The 16,854-nt window shown below is 61.1% G+C and overlaps 1 protein-coding gene across 9 annotated transcripts in view; it reads left to right on the top strand.

The window, feature by feature from the left end:
- The window catches only part of RIMBP2 (RIMS binding protein 2), a 204,784-nt gene that overhangs the window by 152,921 nt on the left and 35,009 nt on the right, over window positions 1-16,854 (top strand). For all 9 annotated transcript variants that reach the window (XM_045087627.1, XM_045087628.1, XM_045087629.1 and 6 more), the window contains 5 exons: window positions 5,538-5,739; window positions 9,259-9,404; window positions 9,959-10,035; window positions 13,557-13,666; window positions 15,764-16,564. In XM_045087627.1, coding sequence (XP_044943562.1) covers window positions 5,538-5,739; window positions 9,259-9,404; window positions 9,959-10,035; window positions 13,557-13,666; window positions 15,764-16,564 — 1,336 coding nt within the window. The remainder of the gene's footprint in view (window positions 1-5,537; window positions 5,740-9,258; window positions 9,405-9,958; window positions 10,036-13,556; window positions 13,667-15,763; window positions 16,565-16,854) is intronic.

The following is a 16,854-nucleotide window of genomic DNA, read 5'->3' as shown; positions in this document are numbered from 1 at the left end:
CAGCTCTGTGTCCCGGAGGCTGCCGTCTGCCCCCCTCACCGCTGTTGGCACCCCAAAGGCGATACGGGTATTCTGAGGCCCCACCGATGACCGGTGCTTACTGCACACCTAGTACTGAGTGACAAGTGCACGTCTGTCCAGAAGCAGGGAGACCCCGATGATCCAACCCACCAGCTTAGAACCCACTGCCGCTTGACTTGGAGAACTGGACGAGCTTTGAATCACACGAACCAAAGCACACATTGAAGACACTGGGCTTTCGTGGTGTGGGATCTGTGCGCGGAGTGGAGTGCGGAACATTCGCGGAGGAGAAGTCCGCACTGACCAGAGTCCCCCCCCCCCCCCACTTTGCGACAACATTGTTCTGCTTCAGGCTCAAGCCTACATTGTCCCGCCAAGGGTCTCCATTGGCGACAATATGTAGGGAATTCTGGTAGACTCCCATGGGCTCAAAGGAGCTCTCATACTTTGCTGAAAACAGATGTCCAGGCAAGGTGGGGAGGCGTGTGAGGGAGCTTGGGTGGGACTTACTAGGTAGCCACACCCCTCCCTGCGGCGTCAGGCCTGTGGTGTTGCCCTCAGAGGCCAGAAGACAGCTGCTTCTGCTAATGGAGCCCTGCCATGCACCCCACAGTCTGATTTTGCAGTTCCTTATTGTGTTCTGGAAGACATGGTTCACCCCACGTTCTAGGCGGAGGCATTGAGGCCCACAAAGGCTGTGGGACGTGCGTCCAGGTCCGCATGAGTGAGTGGGGGACCCAGGATATATAGCCAGCTTGGAATCCAGAGTCAGAGAGGCCTGGGTTAGTGCAGCCCCTGCTTGGCGTGTGACCCTGGCTTTCCTGTGACCCTTGGCTTTCAGGCACGTTGGCGTTGTTTTCCTCTCCGTGTTGTGGGCTTAGACCACCTGACCCTGTGGTCTCCCCGACCATCAGCGATGATGCGTTATGAGTCCCTAACAGTGCCCAGCACAGAGCAGGCAAACAGCCCCGCGTGAGGAGCCCCAAAGTCAGGACATGACACGGAATGTTCCTCCCCAACGCTCCCATGTGTGGGGTCCCAGCCTGCCTGGGACACCCCCGGGTTCTCCCTGCTGCTCTGATGATTCACAGCGGGCAGCCGTGTACCCTCTGTCTGCCCTGGCTGGACACAGGGCCCGGCCCTCCACATGGCCTCTACGAGGCCTGGAAGGCGGATGTGGAATGCAGAGCAGCGGGCCCTGACGGCTAGCCATCATGCTCGGGATGTGTTTTCCTCCATCTTTATAAATACCCACGGCCACGCTGGCCAGTCTCCGTGTTTCTCCCAGGGATAGTTTGCTTGCCTGATGACTGTGCCATCTGTTTCCCCAGTGGTCTGCGTGGCCTGTCCTGACACCTGCAGGGGCCAGCTACCCAAGGGGCCGCCCAGCCAGGAGGCAACCAGACTCTGGCTCCTGAAATAAACACTGATGTGGGGACAAGCCAGCCGGGCACATTGGTGGGGTTGCTGCTGCCTTCCTGCTCTCCGGGAAGCCGTTCCTCCTATTGGTGCGAAGGGCGTCTGAGGCCTGTCCACGTCCAGGCTGATGTGGCCCGTCTGGAGACGGCATGGCTGCTCGGTGATCCTGGGCGTGAAAACCTGGAGGGGCGGGGGGGGGGGGTTGTTCCCAGCCGGCACCAGGTCAGAGGCTGGATGGCCTCGTGTCTCAGGGTGGCCTTTAACCGTGCCCACGTGAGCCCTGGACACACAGGAGGGTCCCCCAGGTGGTCCGGAGCTCCGGGGTCTTGGATGGACAGTTGACCGTCTTACTGGATGGAGAGCTTGTGTCCCGGGAAGTCGCTGTCACCGTGGAGAAGCCCATCCCAGGAGTGGGCGGTGCAGACCTTAGAGCACAGCTGCTCCGAAGACGTCGGCCACCCATGTCTCTACCACTGTCCCAGCCATGCTTACTCGTGGGGCCAGTGTCAGGCAGAAGACAGCCTGGTGAAGTGTCAGTTTTTTCCTCAGCATGATGACTGTTGAGAAGCAGCCGTTTGTTGGTGACGGTAAAGGTTTTCAAGATATGTGAACGGGCTCAAGCGTCAGGAGTCCTCCCACTCCTGAGCAGATGGGGGACAGAACAGGACAGCAGACAGAAGACTGGAACGGAAGCCTCTGAACGGTCCCATGTCCAGACGTGGATTCGGAGGGTTTCTGGTTCCCTGAGGCCTCCCAGACCAGGCTCGTCAGCTAGACTTGCTTCCCTCGGGGGCACCTTCCGTGGGCATGGGTGGCGGGAGGCCCCAGGGTGCAGGCAGGACGTCGCAGAGCTGCGGACAAATGCCGAGGGGCCTGCATGCTCCGCATCTGTGTGCACTTGAGCCTGGCTTTCATCACAGCCTGCAGCAGAGGAGCGTGGCGGCCAGGCCTCTCCCCTCGCCGGCTACTACCGGAGCGACACGGGGAGCTTTGCCTGCCACACCGAACCGCACCTCCCCTGCGCCCCTGCCTGTCTGGCTCCTCTCAGGCGTCCGAGGAAGCTGCTGTGGGTTTTCACGCCTGGGGTCACTGAGCAGCCATGCTGTTCCAGATCGGCCGTGTCCAGATCCGATAGTCCAGACATGGATGGGCCTCTGACTCACTTGCCAACATTTAAACGTCGAGAGATTTTTGCATTAAAATAAAGAGCCCCTGCTCCTTTTGGGAGACTAGAAGTTTTGCCTTCATGGTTCTGGACCAGGGCTGAGCAGAAGTCTCCTCCGGACAGAACACGCGTGCTCCCGTATGCTCTGTTCCCCCAGCGTCCTCCGGCTCACCCGAGCTCCCCGCACCCGGCATGCCCCAGCAGCGTCCCTGGACATCTGGGTACACCAAGGCTCTGAAGTCCGCCGTGCGCCCCCTGCTCCCAGGACTCTCTCACCTGCATGTCACCAACCACTCCTCAGAGCGCCACGTCCTGGGCAAGCCGCCGGGGGAGATGGCGTGTCCCAGTCACTCGCTGTCCGTGACGGGGACCCCTGAACAAGACAACAGTCCTGGAAGGAGGGGGTCACCGAGGGACGTTCCCAGAGAGCTCAGGGGCTGTATCTGCCAGCCGTGAATGCCAAGGACACCCGTTCGTAGTGGCCCGTGACGGCAGCTGTCAGGTGCCAGTGTGTGCTGCCGTTCCTAGGGCGTGTCTGAGCCCATAGGGTGTGTCCGGGAACGCCTGTTGCCCTTTCCGCCTCGGGGCCCCGTGCTCTCCCAGAGCGCCACGTCAGCCCCCGCAGCGGCCGCCCGTGACCGGTGCATCTGGAACGCTAGGTCCCAGAGGAGGCCCATGAGGACCTCGGCCGCACTGCGTGTGCACCACGGAGACTTCCACTGCGCGGGCCGGCTGCCCATGGCACCACCGCAGGTTAAATCTGTTTGCACTTGGATTTCTCCTGTTTTTATGTTCCTTCAGCATAGAGCTCCGCGGGGCTGGGTGCACGTGGAGATTCCCGTCCCCTGTCCCATTGCTCCTTGCACGTCACAGCAGCCTGGGGCCCCAGCTCGGACCACCGCCGATCTGTTCTCTGTCACTCTGGCTTCGTCATTTCTAGCGTGGTCCAGAGTGAGGATTCTACGGGCTGTTTCCATCGGGTCATTTTCACAAACACGGAGTACTGAGGGTTTCACCTGCCAGCCTTTCTCCTAACGAACGTGGAAATGAGTTCCTGGCCACGTAGACAGTGCTCGTGTTCTACCAGCCACTGAACCTCGATCGTCCCAGGACGTGCAGGGCCAGCTCTCCCCATCTGAGGACTCTGCCTGTCCCTCGGGGTTCACGGCTCTGCCCTGGAGCAAATGCTTTGGGAGAGTCAGGGCCCCAGACCTCGGGGCATCTGACAAGTTCCCCTTTTCTGGGGTCGGCCCCCCTGTAGCGGGGTCCTGCATGGTCCCCCACCGGGGGCCCAGGAGTGCTGAGCTCACGTCTCTGCCTGGGGAAGCAGCGATCGCAGATAAGCTCATTCAGCTTTTTGAAAGAAGAATCCTGCTGATTTTTTTTTTTTTAATGAATCGAAGAAATTAATTATAGGCTTGGGATGTGTTGGGTTTATTTTTAGAAATCTCTGATCACAGACATAAATAGCATTTCATTCTATACTAAGGAGCTGGAAAGCTTCATGCCAGAGAAGGGGAAGAGGAGGCGGAGGAGGGTGAGCAGAAGAGGAAGAGCGGAAGGAGACGGGCAGGAGGGAGGGGAGGAAGTGGGAGAGGTGGTGAGGAAGAGGAGCAGGAGGAGAGCGGGGAGACAGGAGGGGGAGGGGAGGAAGGGGGGGAGGCGGAGCGTGTCCGCTGCTGGCCCTCCGCAGGCCCGGGGCTGTTCCGGCTGTCCCTGCATCCCGCACACACACCCACGTTAAAGCCACGGTCTGCTGAGCGCCGACTCCGTACCCAACCCTGTTCCAAGTGCTGGGGACATGGCAGGGAAGACGCAGACAGTTCTCCCCTCATGGAGCCGACCTGCGAGCGGGGGGTACCCAGGCAGCCCTCGGAATTAATGATGCAGCAGATGGGATTCTCCGTGTATCACAGAGTGAGGAACAGAGACGAGGCAGGACTCCACGCAGACGAGATAGGGCACCACACTGCCAGTCAGCAGCTCCCTCTTTTCACTGATTGGGCAAATGCTTACTGAGCACCTACTATGTGCCCGATTCTGTGAAAAGCACTGAGGATGTCTCCGGGAAGCAGAAAGAGTGAAGGCTTGGAGCTTCGCATCCCGTGGAGAGACAGACGAGAAGTAACTAGGGGCCCATGGACCACGGTGTGTGGGGTGGGAAGCAGCAGCAGAGGGTGCCGCGGGGGTGGGGATAGAGCTGACCCTCCGTGCGACCCTCTGTGGCCTGGGCGCCCCGCTGCAGACAGCGCCCTGGTGAGACGGAGCCCTGCGTCTGCACCAGGATCGGAAGTGTGGTCCGTGAGCGTCTGGGGATGTGAGCGTGCGTGTGAGGTCCCCCACCCTGAGAGCCAGCGGGGAAGGGACGGGACAGGAGCAGAGGCGGGAGGGAGCTGCCCCTTCCCTGATGTGTGTCCGAGGGAGGCCCCCTCCCCAGGGCTCCAGAGACATCTCTGCCAGTCTGCACGCGGCAGCCGTGCTGCTGACCGAATCCAGCAGAAAGAGCTTCCTTTCATCGCCAGAGCAGTGTTCCTTGGAGCGCTGCAGGCTAGGGGGTGGGCATCCCCATGAGAAAGACGCATCAGCGGGTTGGCCGCTGAGCTGCCCCGCAAGTCTGGGCTGTGCCACCGCCTCACACTCCGAATCTCAAGCGGCTGTGGCGAGGCGTGCCAGCCACAAGTGCCGGGCGGCACCCACAGCCCAGAACCGTCCACGCCGGCTGGGATCTGAGAGCTCGCGGGCTGCGTGGCATGCACGGTTTCCCATGTCTGGCCGGGGAGGGGACGCCTGGTTTTATCAGACGCTGTTCTCCCGTGGCGGTAGGAGGCAGCTCCCCGTCACACCCCTGTAGGCACGCCCCTGCATGCACGAGTCCCCCCTGCCCCCCCGCAACTGCACACCCCTGACCGCCCGCCGTGCCTCTGCCGTGCAGAGCAAGGTGCGGGAGCTGGAGGAGAAATGCCGGACGCAGAGTGAGCAGTTCAGCCTGCTGTCGCAGGACCTGGAGCGGCTCCGGCAGCACGCTGGGAAGATAGACCTGCTGGGGGGCAGCGCTGGGACCTCCTTGGACGTCCCCAGGTCCGGCAAGCCTTTCCCGCAGTTCATGAACGGACTCGCCCACTCCATCAGCAAAGGTAAGTGCCCACCCCTCCCTCCACGTCGCGGGGTGGGGGGTGTGGCCAGCAGCCCCGCAGTGGGGCGTGTGTCTGACCCCCGCGCCGGACACCGGCATCCTGGGGCTCTGGGTGACAGCAGGCACCCTGCAGCCCCTGCTGTAAGCCCTTGTGGGTGTCGGCACATGCTCTTGGCACAGCTGTGTGTGGCAGGGGCTGTCCTGGTCCCACTCTGCAGAGGGAAAGACCGAGGCCGTCACATAGCTCCTGGGGGTAAGTGGGGAGCTCCGGCCCTGCGGTCTGTGAGGTGCACCCCCGGGCCATGGCTGCCTCCCAGCTTTCATGCCCAGCGGCATCCACGTGGGGACAGATTCCTGTTCCCACGAAGGCCCTGAGGGTCACAGTGGTGCACGTCCCACTCATGCTCAGGGAGCAGGGCGGGAGCAGCATGGTCTGACCTTGGGAGCTAGAGGAGCGACTTTGTCTTTGTATCTGGCAGAAAGACCACTGAGTCTGCACGGTGGCCTCACGGCTAGGCTCCTGCCTGGATGCAGAGGACTGCCCTGGGCCGTCGGGGAGAGCTCTCCTCACCCAAGGGCCACCCGCACAGGTCATCCTGGTTGCAAGAACACCCACCTGTTTGAAAGTTGTCGTGTTAATTAAGGGGAAGTGAGTGTCAGAACCCCGCATTGGAATTCCTTACAGGATAGCGTTTCCAGACTTCCAGTTGTCGTCAAAACATAGCATGGGGTTTCTTAGGGCCCCATAACGTTACAGTAACGCGAGGCTGCCTGTTCCTCGGTCAATCACGCTTCCCTGCCTGGCTCCCATCAGCGCTGTCCCTCCTGTCCCGCTCAGCCGTTAGCTGGTGTGCCATGTGGCAAGTCCTTCCACGGGGTCCCCAGAGCACGGGGCACCCAGGCCGGGTCTGGGGGCTGCCTCTGTGAGGTTGAACGGCCGGCCGGGCCCCACAGAGAGCCTCCTCCCGGTGGGTGCAGACAGACAAGAAGCAAGGGGACAGAGGAATGACTTGCACAGATGTGTGAGGACAGGGTGACAAGGTGGAAGACCACCCAGGGTAGGAAGGGGGACGTGTTCGACCAGGCGGCTGCAGGTGCTCACCTCCAGGAAGCGAGGCTGGGGCCGTGTTGTCTGAAGGGTAGGAAGACGCAGGAGGGTTTCAGCTCTTACCCGATGAAATGAACGTTCTCAGGGTGAGTGGCCGTGGAAGTCTGGCCAGGACGTGCTTTTCACGGCCCCAGCACGTGTGGTGACTCCCAGGGCTGCGCTCAGAGCTGTGACGGCAACCTCAGCTGGGGACACAGTCAGATCCCAAGAGCAGAGACAGGATCCACACAGGCCCTGCAGAGCGCCACACGTGGTGAAGACCACGGCCCTGTGTATGCCGAGCTCCCGCCTGGGGGTGTAGGGTGTAGAGGGTCTGGTCCCATGGTGCCTCTGTGCGTCTCGCACCAGAGGCCTAGGATGCCAGGGAAGGCAGGTGCTTGGCCTGGTCACACGCCCGGCCTGTGCCCCTGCATGCCTGTCCTGGGCCAAGCCGCACGTGGCAGGCAGGCCCTTCTCACCGTGGTGTCTTGGTGCTGCTGCGTGAGCTCCTCCCGGCAAGTGTGTAATTGTGAGTGTGGTGGGCGTGGCTCAGTGCTGAGCCGGCTCTGGGAAACTGGGTGTGATTCACGACGGTGGACATGGGTGCTCAGCCGAAGCAAAGCCAGCAGGGGCACATGGTGCCAAGCCGGTTGCTGGGACCATGGTAGATGAGTAGGTTTGTCCCACGGTTCCTGTGCAGCCATCGGGAAGAGCTGCCATCTGGTTGGACTGAGCTCACGGAACGATGTGCGACCTTGCCCCTGGGGGGGGCCCCCATTGGCAGGGCCCACACGCACTTGGCTTCCCCCTCGCCAGGCCGACATTGCTGACGGAAGAAAACCCTCCTGTGGGGACCATCCTCCCCTGGGCATTTTCTGATGGGTGGGTGCCCCGGGAGACCCAGGGTTGATTGGGAGCCCCGAAGGGACCATGGGCTGCACTGTGGGCCACACTGGATGTGAGCACAGGCCCTCGCTGTTGCGTCCAGGTGGAGTCTCAGAGACCGCAGCACCCACCACGGAGGAGCGCATGGGGGCCAGCACGGCTGAGGGCACTGACGGTTTTGCCTTTCGTCTCACGCTCGCTCTGAGTTGGGTGGCAGGGGACACCCGCCTCCCGAGGACCGGGCTGTGTGATCCAAGTGTGAACACGAGGAGACTCCACAGCGTTCCTCTCATATGGGCCGCGCTCCCCCGGGGGGTCATCGGTCAGGATGGGTGAGAGCAGACCGTAAGCACCGGAATAGCCCCACGGTGCCTGGGCTTCACGTGCCCAGCTTTGGGGACTGGCTGCCCTGTCCTTACTCGGGAATGCTGGAAGTCACAGCCTCTCTGTCTGGAGTATTCCATCAAAGGGAAAAGGAAGCAGTGACTCACACACCTGCTCCAGAAGCTTCTGCCCAAAAGTGGGCCCTTCATCTCCACTCACAGGGTGCTGGCTAGACTGGCCATGGGCTAGGGACCGAGTACCCTACGGCCCCAGGCAATGAGAAGCACAGTGCTTCGTGCTGCTGTGGGCCTAGCACCTGCCCTGGATGGAGAGCGCAGTGGGCAGCCACCAGGCAACACCCCTTCTCCCCAGGATCCGATGCCCCAGCAGAGCCCCGTGTCTGCTGTGGCACCGAGTCCTTTTTAGCGGCACTTTCTCACCGTTCTCTTAGTCAGGCCGAGCCGTGGGGCCCCTGGCAGGTGGGACATGGGACACTTCCCGCCTTACACTGAATCACAGGGTGTTTCCCACCCGGGATGCAGCAGGTCATGTCTTCAGGGAGGCGATCCTGTAGTGTGACTGCCACGGACAGGGACAGAGAGGTCGGGGCGGGGGGGCTTGTGCTCCTGTGTTTCACGTTGGAACCCTAAAAATGCCTGGCCCTTTGCCAGCTTGTGTGTTAGGACTCTTTTTGTTGTAAATAACCACAAAGCTGACCTAAACCAGTGCGAGCCAAAAGGAACTTACTTATCGACAGGATGAGGAACTGGTAGGCCCAGCTCCCGGAGCAGCTGGACTTGGGGGCTCCAACTGTGTCCCTAGGAAGCAGTCCCCCCATCTGGTGGCTTCCCCTCTATGAGCGCTCTGATGGGACCAACTCTCCTCCTGGTGGCAATGTGGCTGCAGCATCACCGAGCATCACAGCCTCCCACATGGCAGCCAGGGAAAGGGAGACCCACCTCCTCCATGCCTCCTTTAGTTCCCTGTGATGGGACCTTCTCATCGCATGCACCAACACCATTGCCACCAAACCATCCTCAGGGGTGGGAGTGGCCGCCCCCAGGGATGGCCCAGCGTGGCAGGGGTCAGGCTGGTCATGGGCACCGAGGGCGGGAGGGGGCAGATCCCAACACGAAACCCCAAGGCGGACGGCAACGAGGGGACAGGCATGCCGGGGAACGCCAGGACCGTGTGCTTGTTCACACTGCCTCGTGTCGTGGGCAGGTCAGGAGAGTGCCGTCGGAAGCCGCACGGTGATTGGGGACTACATCCGGCCCCTCCCGCTCCCTGGTGACAAGCCAGAGCCTTTGTCCGTCAAGCCTGCCTTTCTGTCACGATCCGCCAGCCCAAGATGCAGATTTGAATCAGACGTGAGTTCTGGCCGGCGTGCGTGCAGCTGGTGGGAACGTGAAGGTCCTCCTGCCTTTCTTCCCCCTCCCTCCTCCTGCTCCTCCATCCCACAACTTCCCATATCCAGTCTTTACCGACTCTCAGGTCACCGCCTCCAGGCAGTCTTCCTTCATGTCTCAGCCTCGGCACCCTCTGACAGTTGAGCTCTATGGGCAGTGTCCGTCTCTGTCCTGGGGCTGAGCCCCCGTGAGCAGATGACACGGTCACTGCCCATCTCTGTGTCTTCACAGACATACGCCAAGGCCCAGCACACTTGCCCTGTCGGCCTGGCGAGTTCCACGCCGTGGGTCAGGGAAGGGCCCACCTCAGGTCCACTCGTGGGGTGGGGAGATGCGTTTCTATAAACATCCCCCGTGTCACTGGGGGGCCCACACTGAGGGAGCCGCCTCGTCTCAGGGCTGGTGTCCCACAGGAGGGCTGCTGTCTGGGGCAGGAAGCCCGGCAGGGCTGGAGGGGGTCCCCGGGTGCTCCCGGCACAGAGCCTTAACCAGAACACCGTCTGCGTCTCTGACAGATGGACAATGCACGGAATCCCAGCACCTCCAAGCAGAGATACTCGGGGAAGGTCCACTTGTGTGTTGCCCGCTACAGGTAAGTGCCAAACTCCGCTCTGCTCCTGAGCGGCCGTGGGTGCGGGGGTGGGGGAGGCGAGGAGGCCGTGGGTCCAGGAGCACTGCCCGGGGGCCCTCGCCCACAGGCACCCGCTCTACCAGCCCGGCGTGGGCGGACGAGGAAGGTCTGTTGTTCATTCTGATGCGAAGAGTGTTTCCCTGGACCTCCGCAGCTACGAGGGAGCCCCGAGGGGTGCGCTCTCTCTGGGGCCCGGAGACAGGAAGTGCGACATTAGGGACTCCCGAGGCCTTGCTCGCTGGGCGCTGGGCGCTCTCGCAGCTTCCGGTGGCCCTGGGCATCCCTTGGTGACGTGTGCCTCCTGTGGGCTCTGCCTGTCTTCACGTGGCCGGCGCCCTGTGTGGCCCTGCTTCCTCTCAGTCTCGGTAAGGATGCTGGTCACCGGATCGGGGCCCACCTGACTCCAGTGTGACCCCATCTTCACGTCATCACATCTGCCAAGATCCCGGACCTGGGGGCTGGGACGTGAGCACAGGTTTTGGGGGCACAGTTTAGCCCTGGCAGGCGGCAGGCTGAAACCCGGGGGATGCTCTGGTGCAGAGCCACGGGTCCCTGGCCTCCTGGGGCCCTCGCTTCTGTGTGGGCCATGGTTCCCTGGCTCGTCTCTCATGGGGGGCCTGCCGTGTCCACGGTCAGCGAGAACGCACGTGCCACGGGGTCCGCACGACTCAAGGATGGGCGCAGAGCCACCAGGTCCCCACCAGCTCTCGACCTGCTTCTACCGAAAGCGTGCCGGACTCCAGATTCTGCTGTTGGCGCCGACACTTATGAGTTAGATGCTAACAAGCAGCACGAAACATTCGTCTCTGCCATTCTTCACGCTTGGCCCTGACCCGGGCTCTCGTCCTCGATACCCCGAGTCTGCCTGCAGCCCAAAGACACCACCCCCAGCAGAGCCTCCAGCCTCCGGCCTGCGGGACTGACCTGGGTTTTAGCCACGCGGAGCACCTTCCACACTCTTTTGTTTTCTCCAGCGAGAGCCATTTCTGACAGCTATTATGCTCATGAGCAGATTATTTTCTGATTAGCAATCCATTCATTTTGCCAATGAAAACACACTTCTGCTGCTCAGATAACAGAAACATTTGATGTAGCTCCCTGGGGCCACAGCTTCTCTGTTAGGAAGCCTGTTGGTCCGTACCTAGGAATGGAATTATTTGGCACCCCGCTCCGAATGCTGGCTGCACCGCACACATCCCGCACACTGTCTGCAGAGACCCTAACCCCAGCACTGGGAGGAGCCACAGGGCCCCAGGACAGCAGGGCCTGCTCTGCATCACAGAGAAGGTGGGGGCACCCCCTGAAGGGAAAGGCAGAAGTTTGGGGGGTTTCCCGGGGCCCGAACACCAACATTATTCAGGCAGGCCCCTGGGAAGAGGTTTCCCCAAACTGAAAACAGGAGAAGCTCCGATCTTGATGCCACTTCCCATGGCGGTTGGTGCCCTCACCTCACGCAGACCGCGCGCGCGTCCCCACAGCTCCTGCCTGCTCCTCGGACCCCCGCCCAGAGCCCCCAGTCCTCTGTTTAGATGGAAGTCGCTCACGTGGGACACAAGTCACCGTGTAAAATGTACCGTGTCCCCGATGCTTGCCCCCCGTCAGCAGCGCCTCGCCCCGCAGCTGGGCCCACCCCCACTGCCTGCCCTGGGAGCCCCCGGGCTCTCTGCAGCCACAGATCTCGTGTTGTCGACGGTGCCTTGCACGAGGATGCCACGGCAGCACGGGGCCTTCCCTCTTTCTGTCTGCGGATTAGGGTGCACAGGGTGCTTTACCCTCACGACTTCAACAAGACACCCCAAACTGACCCCGACCCTCCCTTCTCCCCATGCCAGCCCCGGCCTGTGGGCCTGGCTCAGTGCGTGTGTCCCTCTCCACTCATGCTGACCTGCGAAGCCTTCGGCCCCAGCCCCTCACTTTGTGTGTCCAGGCAAAGCCCAGTTTCCTCCCCTCCCGCTCTGCCCGTTGATCCGGCAGCCTCCCCTCCTCTCCTCTCCCCTCCTCTCCTCCCCCTCCTCCCCTCCCCCTCCTGCTCCCCCTCCTCTGCAAGCCCCTATGCACAGGGCACCCTGGGGGTCTCTGCAAATTGCAAACCCGCTCAGGTCACACCCTACCTTCCCACTCCTGAAACCTCCCTGCTCTGGAGATCAGATCCACAGCGAATGATGGGGACCTGCCAGTCCCCGTCCCTCGACACTCCTGCGTTCACCTCTCACCGGGCTGGCTCTCAGCTCCCTGCCCCAGGGCCTTTGGTCCCCTTGCCAAACTGTCTCCCCACTTCCTCCAGCCCTGGGCTTTCACAGTAAGCACAGGTCTGGGTTTGCTCCTGGTGCAGAGGGCCCCGGGCCATTACTGACTTCTGAAACCCCTCGGGTGGTTGCACAGCATTCCTGGGCCCTGGGACATAGATAGGGAGCCGCAGACCGACTCCGTGCCATGAAATCCACATAGGACGGGGGCTAGGGGGGCCCGGACTCTGGTTCCACACCCCCCAACTTAGGGAGCTGGTGACTTTGGGCGGGCGCCGTACCTCACCCTGTGATTAGCTCTGCTTTCCTCGCCGAGCACCTCAAACGCGTCCCTGACAGTGTCGGTGAGCCTCCCAGGGCTGATGTGTGTGTGAATCATCATGGTGCCGTGTTTATACGTTTACAGGACGTGGCTGTCGTCTTCGACTACCGGGAATGCCGTTTTACTTTTCTTATCGGGGCCTTTTCTGTTATTTAAAATTTTAAAGAACCAAAGTTGGAAAATCCGACTTTGGTTCTTTAAAACCAAAGTTTTAAATGTTCCAGTTTGTTCCTGGCAAACTGGGCATGACCATAAAATACATTCCTCCCAGTATTCTGGGGACCTGAGAGCAAGGGCGCCTTCATACCCTGCGGGGGAGGGGAGGGCACGTGGTGCTCCATGCTTGTGCAGGACTTTCTGGCTGTGGTCACCCGGACGTTAAAAATATCCGAGCCTTTGAGCAAACCAATTTGCTTCCTTGGGACTTACCTTTGGGAAGAACACGTGGCAGTGTGCCAAACAGTGTGTAGGTGGATATCACCGCCATGGTGATCCCGTTCACCAAAGATTAGAAGCGACATCGATCCCCAGCATTGGGACACTGGTTAACGGAATGGGTTGGTCTGTTCAGTGACATAGTCCTCACCCATTAACAAGGACGCAAGGGAGTGTTTCCTGCGGCAAGGGAGGGTCACGCCCTTCTGGAAACTGAAAAACAAGCACATCACTCAACAGCAGAGGGAATATGGCTCTCTTTCTGCTAAATGACACGTACAAGAGGGTTGCAGGGTGAGCTGTTGTTTCCGCTTACGGATCTGAGCACGTGTCACTGCCGGAGACGCGGCAGGTGTCCCCGGGCACGCAGACCCCCACGCGCGCCCTCTCCTTCCGGGGCGGTGTGGGGGCGGGGGGGCGGGGTGCCCCCTCGGCCCCCGCGCAGACCACCCGTTCCAGGCTCTCCTTCCTTCCTCCAGCTACAACCCCTTCGACGGGCCCAATGAGAACCCCGAGGCCGAGCTGCCCCTCACGGCAGGGAAGTACCTCTACGTTTACGGGGACATGGACGAGGACGGCTTCTATGAAGGTCAGTTGGGGTGCGGCCCGGTGGGCGTGCTGGGGCCGGGCCACCCACCTTGCTAGTCTGCGAGGGGCCCCGACAGCCGGGCCGGCTCCTACGGCCCTCTATGGGAGGGTGTCCTCACCCCAGGGCTGCGGCCCACACCATGTCCCAGAGGGGATCTCCTGCCTCTCCCATCTCACAGCCCCAGCCCCCTGGGCTCCCCCAGCTGACCCCTTCCCCAGCAGGATGGGTGGTGGCCTAGACTGGCTCAGGGCAACCCCACCGACCTCCGGCTCCTGCTGCTGTCTGGCCCACGTCCTGCTGGATCCCTGCCCCAGCTTCCGATGTGGAATGTGACCCCTCCCTCTGGGATGCCTCGCCGTCCCCCCCCCCCCCACCTGTTAGCCCGAGTACAGGCTCGGCTGGCCTGTACGGATGGAAGGGGCTTGATCTCTTCCCATGGTCGCTCTTGAGCAGGATGAGTTCTTGAGAAGCCAGCATGTTTCTCTGTTGTGGCCCCGTGGAGCTTTCTCGGGGCTGAGAGATGCTCTCACGCCAGTGTTTGCTGGGCCCGAGGTCTGGTGGACATCAGCTACACCACGGGCAGGCCACCCCAGAAACCACGACAGGCAACAACAGAGCCTGAGCTCACAGCACACTCACTGATTTTCAGACCGGTGTAGAAACATGTGCCCACGGCGGCCACCAGAAAACCCCGGCTCACAGTCTCTGGAATATTCACACCGGGCATTATTTCCACATTGGCTTTCTGGAGGCCTGCTTACACGGGGCCGCAGAGCTCAGGGGTCCGCTGTCTGTGCGGCAGGGGGAAGCTTCCCTCCGGGTAGAATACAGAGCGTGTGTGCCCACTCCTGGGCCGGCTGAGGGGACTTGCGGTGCAGGGTGGCTGGGACAGGGCCTGCTGCTTATCCCCATCAGTGTCGTCCTCACCCCTCCCCGTGTGCGAGCGCGCTGGAGGCGAGCCAGGTGGGCTCTCTCCAGACCCACGCCCTCCAGAGGACGGAGCACCAGGAGCAGAGTCGGCGTCCCCTTTCATTCCGGGAGAATCCAGGGCCCATTAATTTTTTTTTTTATAAAGATTTTATTTATTTATTTGACAGAGAGAAATCACAAGTAGATGGAGAGGCAGGCAGAGAGAGAGGGAAGCAGGCTCCCTGCTGAGCAGAGAGCCCGATGCGGAACTCGATCCCAGGACTCTGTGATCATGACCTGAGCCGAAGGCAGCGGCTTAACCCACTGAGCCACCCAGGCGCCCTCCAGGGCCCATTAAACGGTCACATGCTGTCCCCGGGATCCATCCCATGTCCCCCGAGATGGGACCTCCGGCATCAGCACCCCCAGACTCCTGCCAGGTGCTGGGGGGAATCCCTGTCCTGCTGGTGCCAGAAGATTGTCCGGGCTGTGTCATCTTGGAGGTTCTTCCAAAGCCATCTCGGTTTTTCCGGCCCCTGCTGCTAGTAGGCTTTGAGCCCAGCTATAAAGAGAACATTTCACAAAATAAGAACAGGTTCTCCCTGTGGCTGCCCGTCGCCACAAGAGCTAATCCGATGACATTTTCTGACACTGGACCTACACGTGGTCTGGCATCACGCAGATGGTCTCTCTGTCACCCCAGGTGGTACGCTGGGGACCTCATTAGAACGTATGCAGTGCTTTGCAAGGGGGGAAGGTCACCTTTTAGTTCCTGTTCATAGGATCACCCTGGCAAAGATAATAGGAGGATGGTTTTTTTGTTTTGGTTTGGTTTTTTTTTTTGTTTTTTGTTTTTGTTTTTTTTTTTACCTCCAAAGCTCTCATGCCATGCATGTTTGTTGGTCTGTCTGAGACATTTACTGCGTCAGCGTCAACACTGTGGTGTCAGCTCAGGATAAGCATGAAGGCGGAGGCCGTCCTGCCTCATGGACTCGGGGGTAGCAGGTGGCAGGAAGCAGGGTCCTGAGGAGGGGACATTGGGGCAGACTCCTGTAAAGACCTATGGAATCCACTGTGGTCCTCTTGCTCAACCGGATGGCCCCACTGAGGAGCCGCACAGATGATGGGGCGGGACCTTGGGGGCCCTGATGGGACGGTCAGGTGATCTCACTGCCCTTGTGCCAACAGGTGAGCTCCTGGACGGGCAGAGGGGTCTGGTGCCCTCCAACTTTGTGGATTTTGTCCAGGACAATGAGTCGCGCCTGGGTACTGAACAGGACCAGAATCTCATCAACCACGCCAGCATTGGCTTGGAGGGGGAGAACATTCTGGACCTCCATGCCCCCACTCACATAGACGCCGGCGTCACGGACAACGGTGCGGGGACGCTGGGCGTGAACATCGACGAGATCGGAGAAGACATCGTGCCTTACCCTAGAAAAATCACCCTCATCAAGCAACTCGCCCGAAGTGTCATTGTGGCCTGGGAGCCCCCGGCCGTGCCGCCGGGCTGGGGGACCGTGAGCAGCTACAACGTGCTGGTGGACCAGGAGACCCGCGTGAGCCTCATGCTGGGGAGCAGAACCAAGGCTCTCATCGAGAAGCTCAACACGGCGGCCTGTACCTACCGCATCTCTGTGCAATGCATCACCAGCAGGGGCAGCTCGGACGAGCTCCAGTGCACGCTGCTGGTGGGCAAGGACGTGGTGGTGGCCCCGTCCCACCTCAGGGTGGACAACATCACCCAGATCTCCGCCCAGCTCTCCTGGCTGCCCACCAACAGCAACTACAGCCACGTCATCTTCCTCAACGAGGAGGAGCTCGATGTCGTCAAGGCTGCCAGGTACAAGTACCAGTTCCTCAACCTCAGGCCCAACATGGCGTACAAGGTGAAGGTCTTGGCCAAGCCCCACCAGATGCCGTGGCAGCTGCCCCTGGAGCAACGGGAGAAGAAGGAGGCCTTTGTGGAGTTCTCCACGCTGCCTGCAGGTGAGGCCCGTCCTCCCACGGGGACCCCAAGGGAGAGGGGAGGGCGGCGGCGCGGGAGCAGGCGGGGAGGGCGGCCTCCAGGCAGCACTGTTCTGGAAGGAGACGCAGCAATGTGTGTGTGTGAGGGAGAGAGAGAGACGGGGGGAGTTATGTGGACTTTGTAGAGGGACCATGTGTTTGAAGATGCTGCTTCTCACAGTGGCGTCGGCAAGAGGCCAGCCTAGAAAAGACAGGAGGCGGTGAGGCCTCCCTCGGGGGCACGAGAGGACTTCCGCCCCGTGGGGTCCCTC

Source organism: Mustela putorius, unplaced genomic scaffold (genome assembly GCF_011764305.1).
Source record: "Mustela putorius furo isolate JIRA1106 unplaced genomic scaffold, ASM1176430v1.1 tig00001433_pilon_pilon_pilon, whole genome shotgun sequence".
In the NCBI taxonomy this organism is placed as follows: domain Eukaryota; kingdom Metazoa; phylum Chordata; class Mammalia; order Carnivora; family Mustelidae; genus Mustela; species Mustela putorius.
This window is presented reverse-complemented; position numbering and strand designations above follow the sequence as displayed.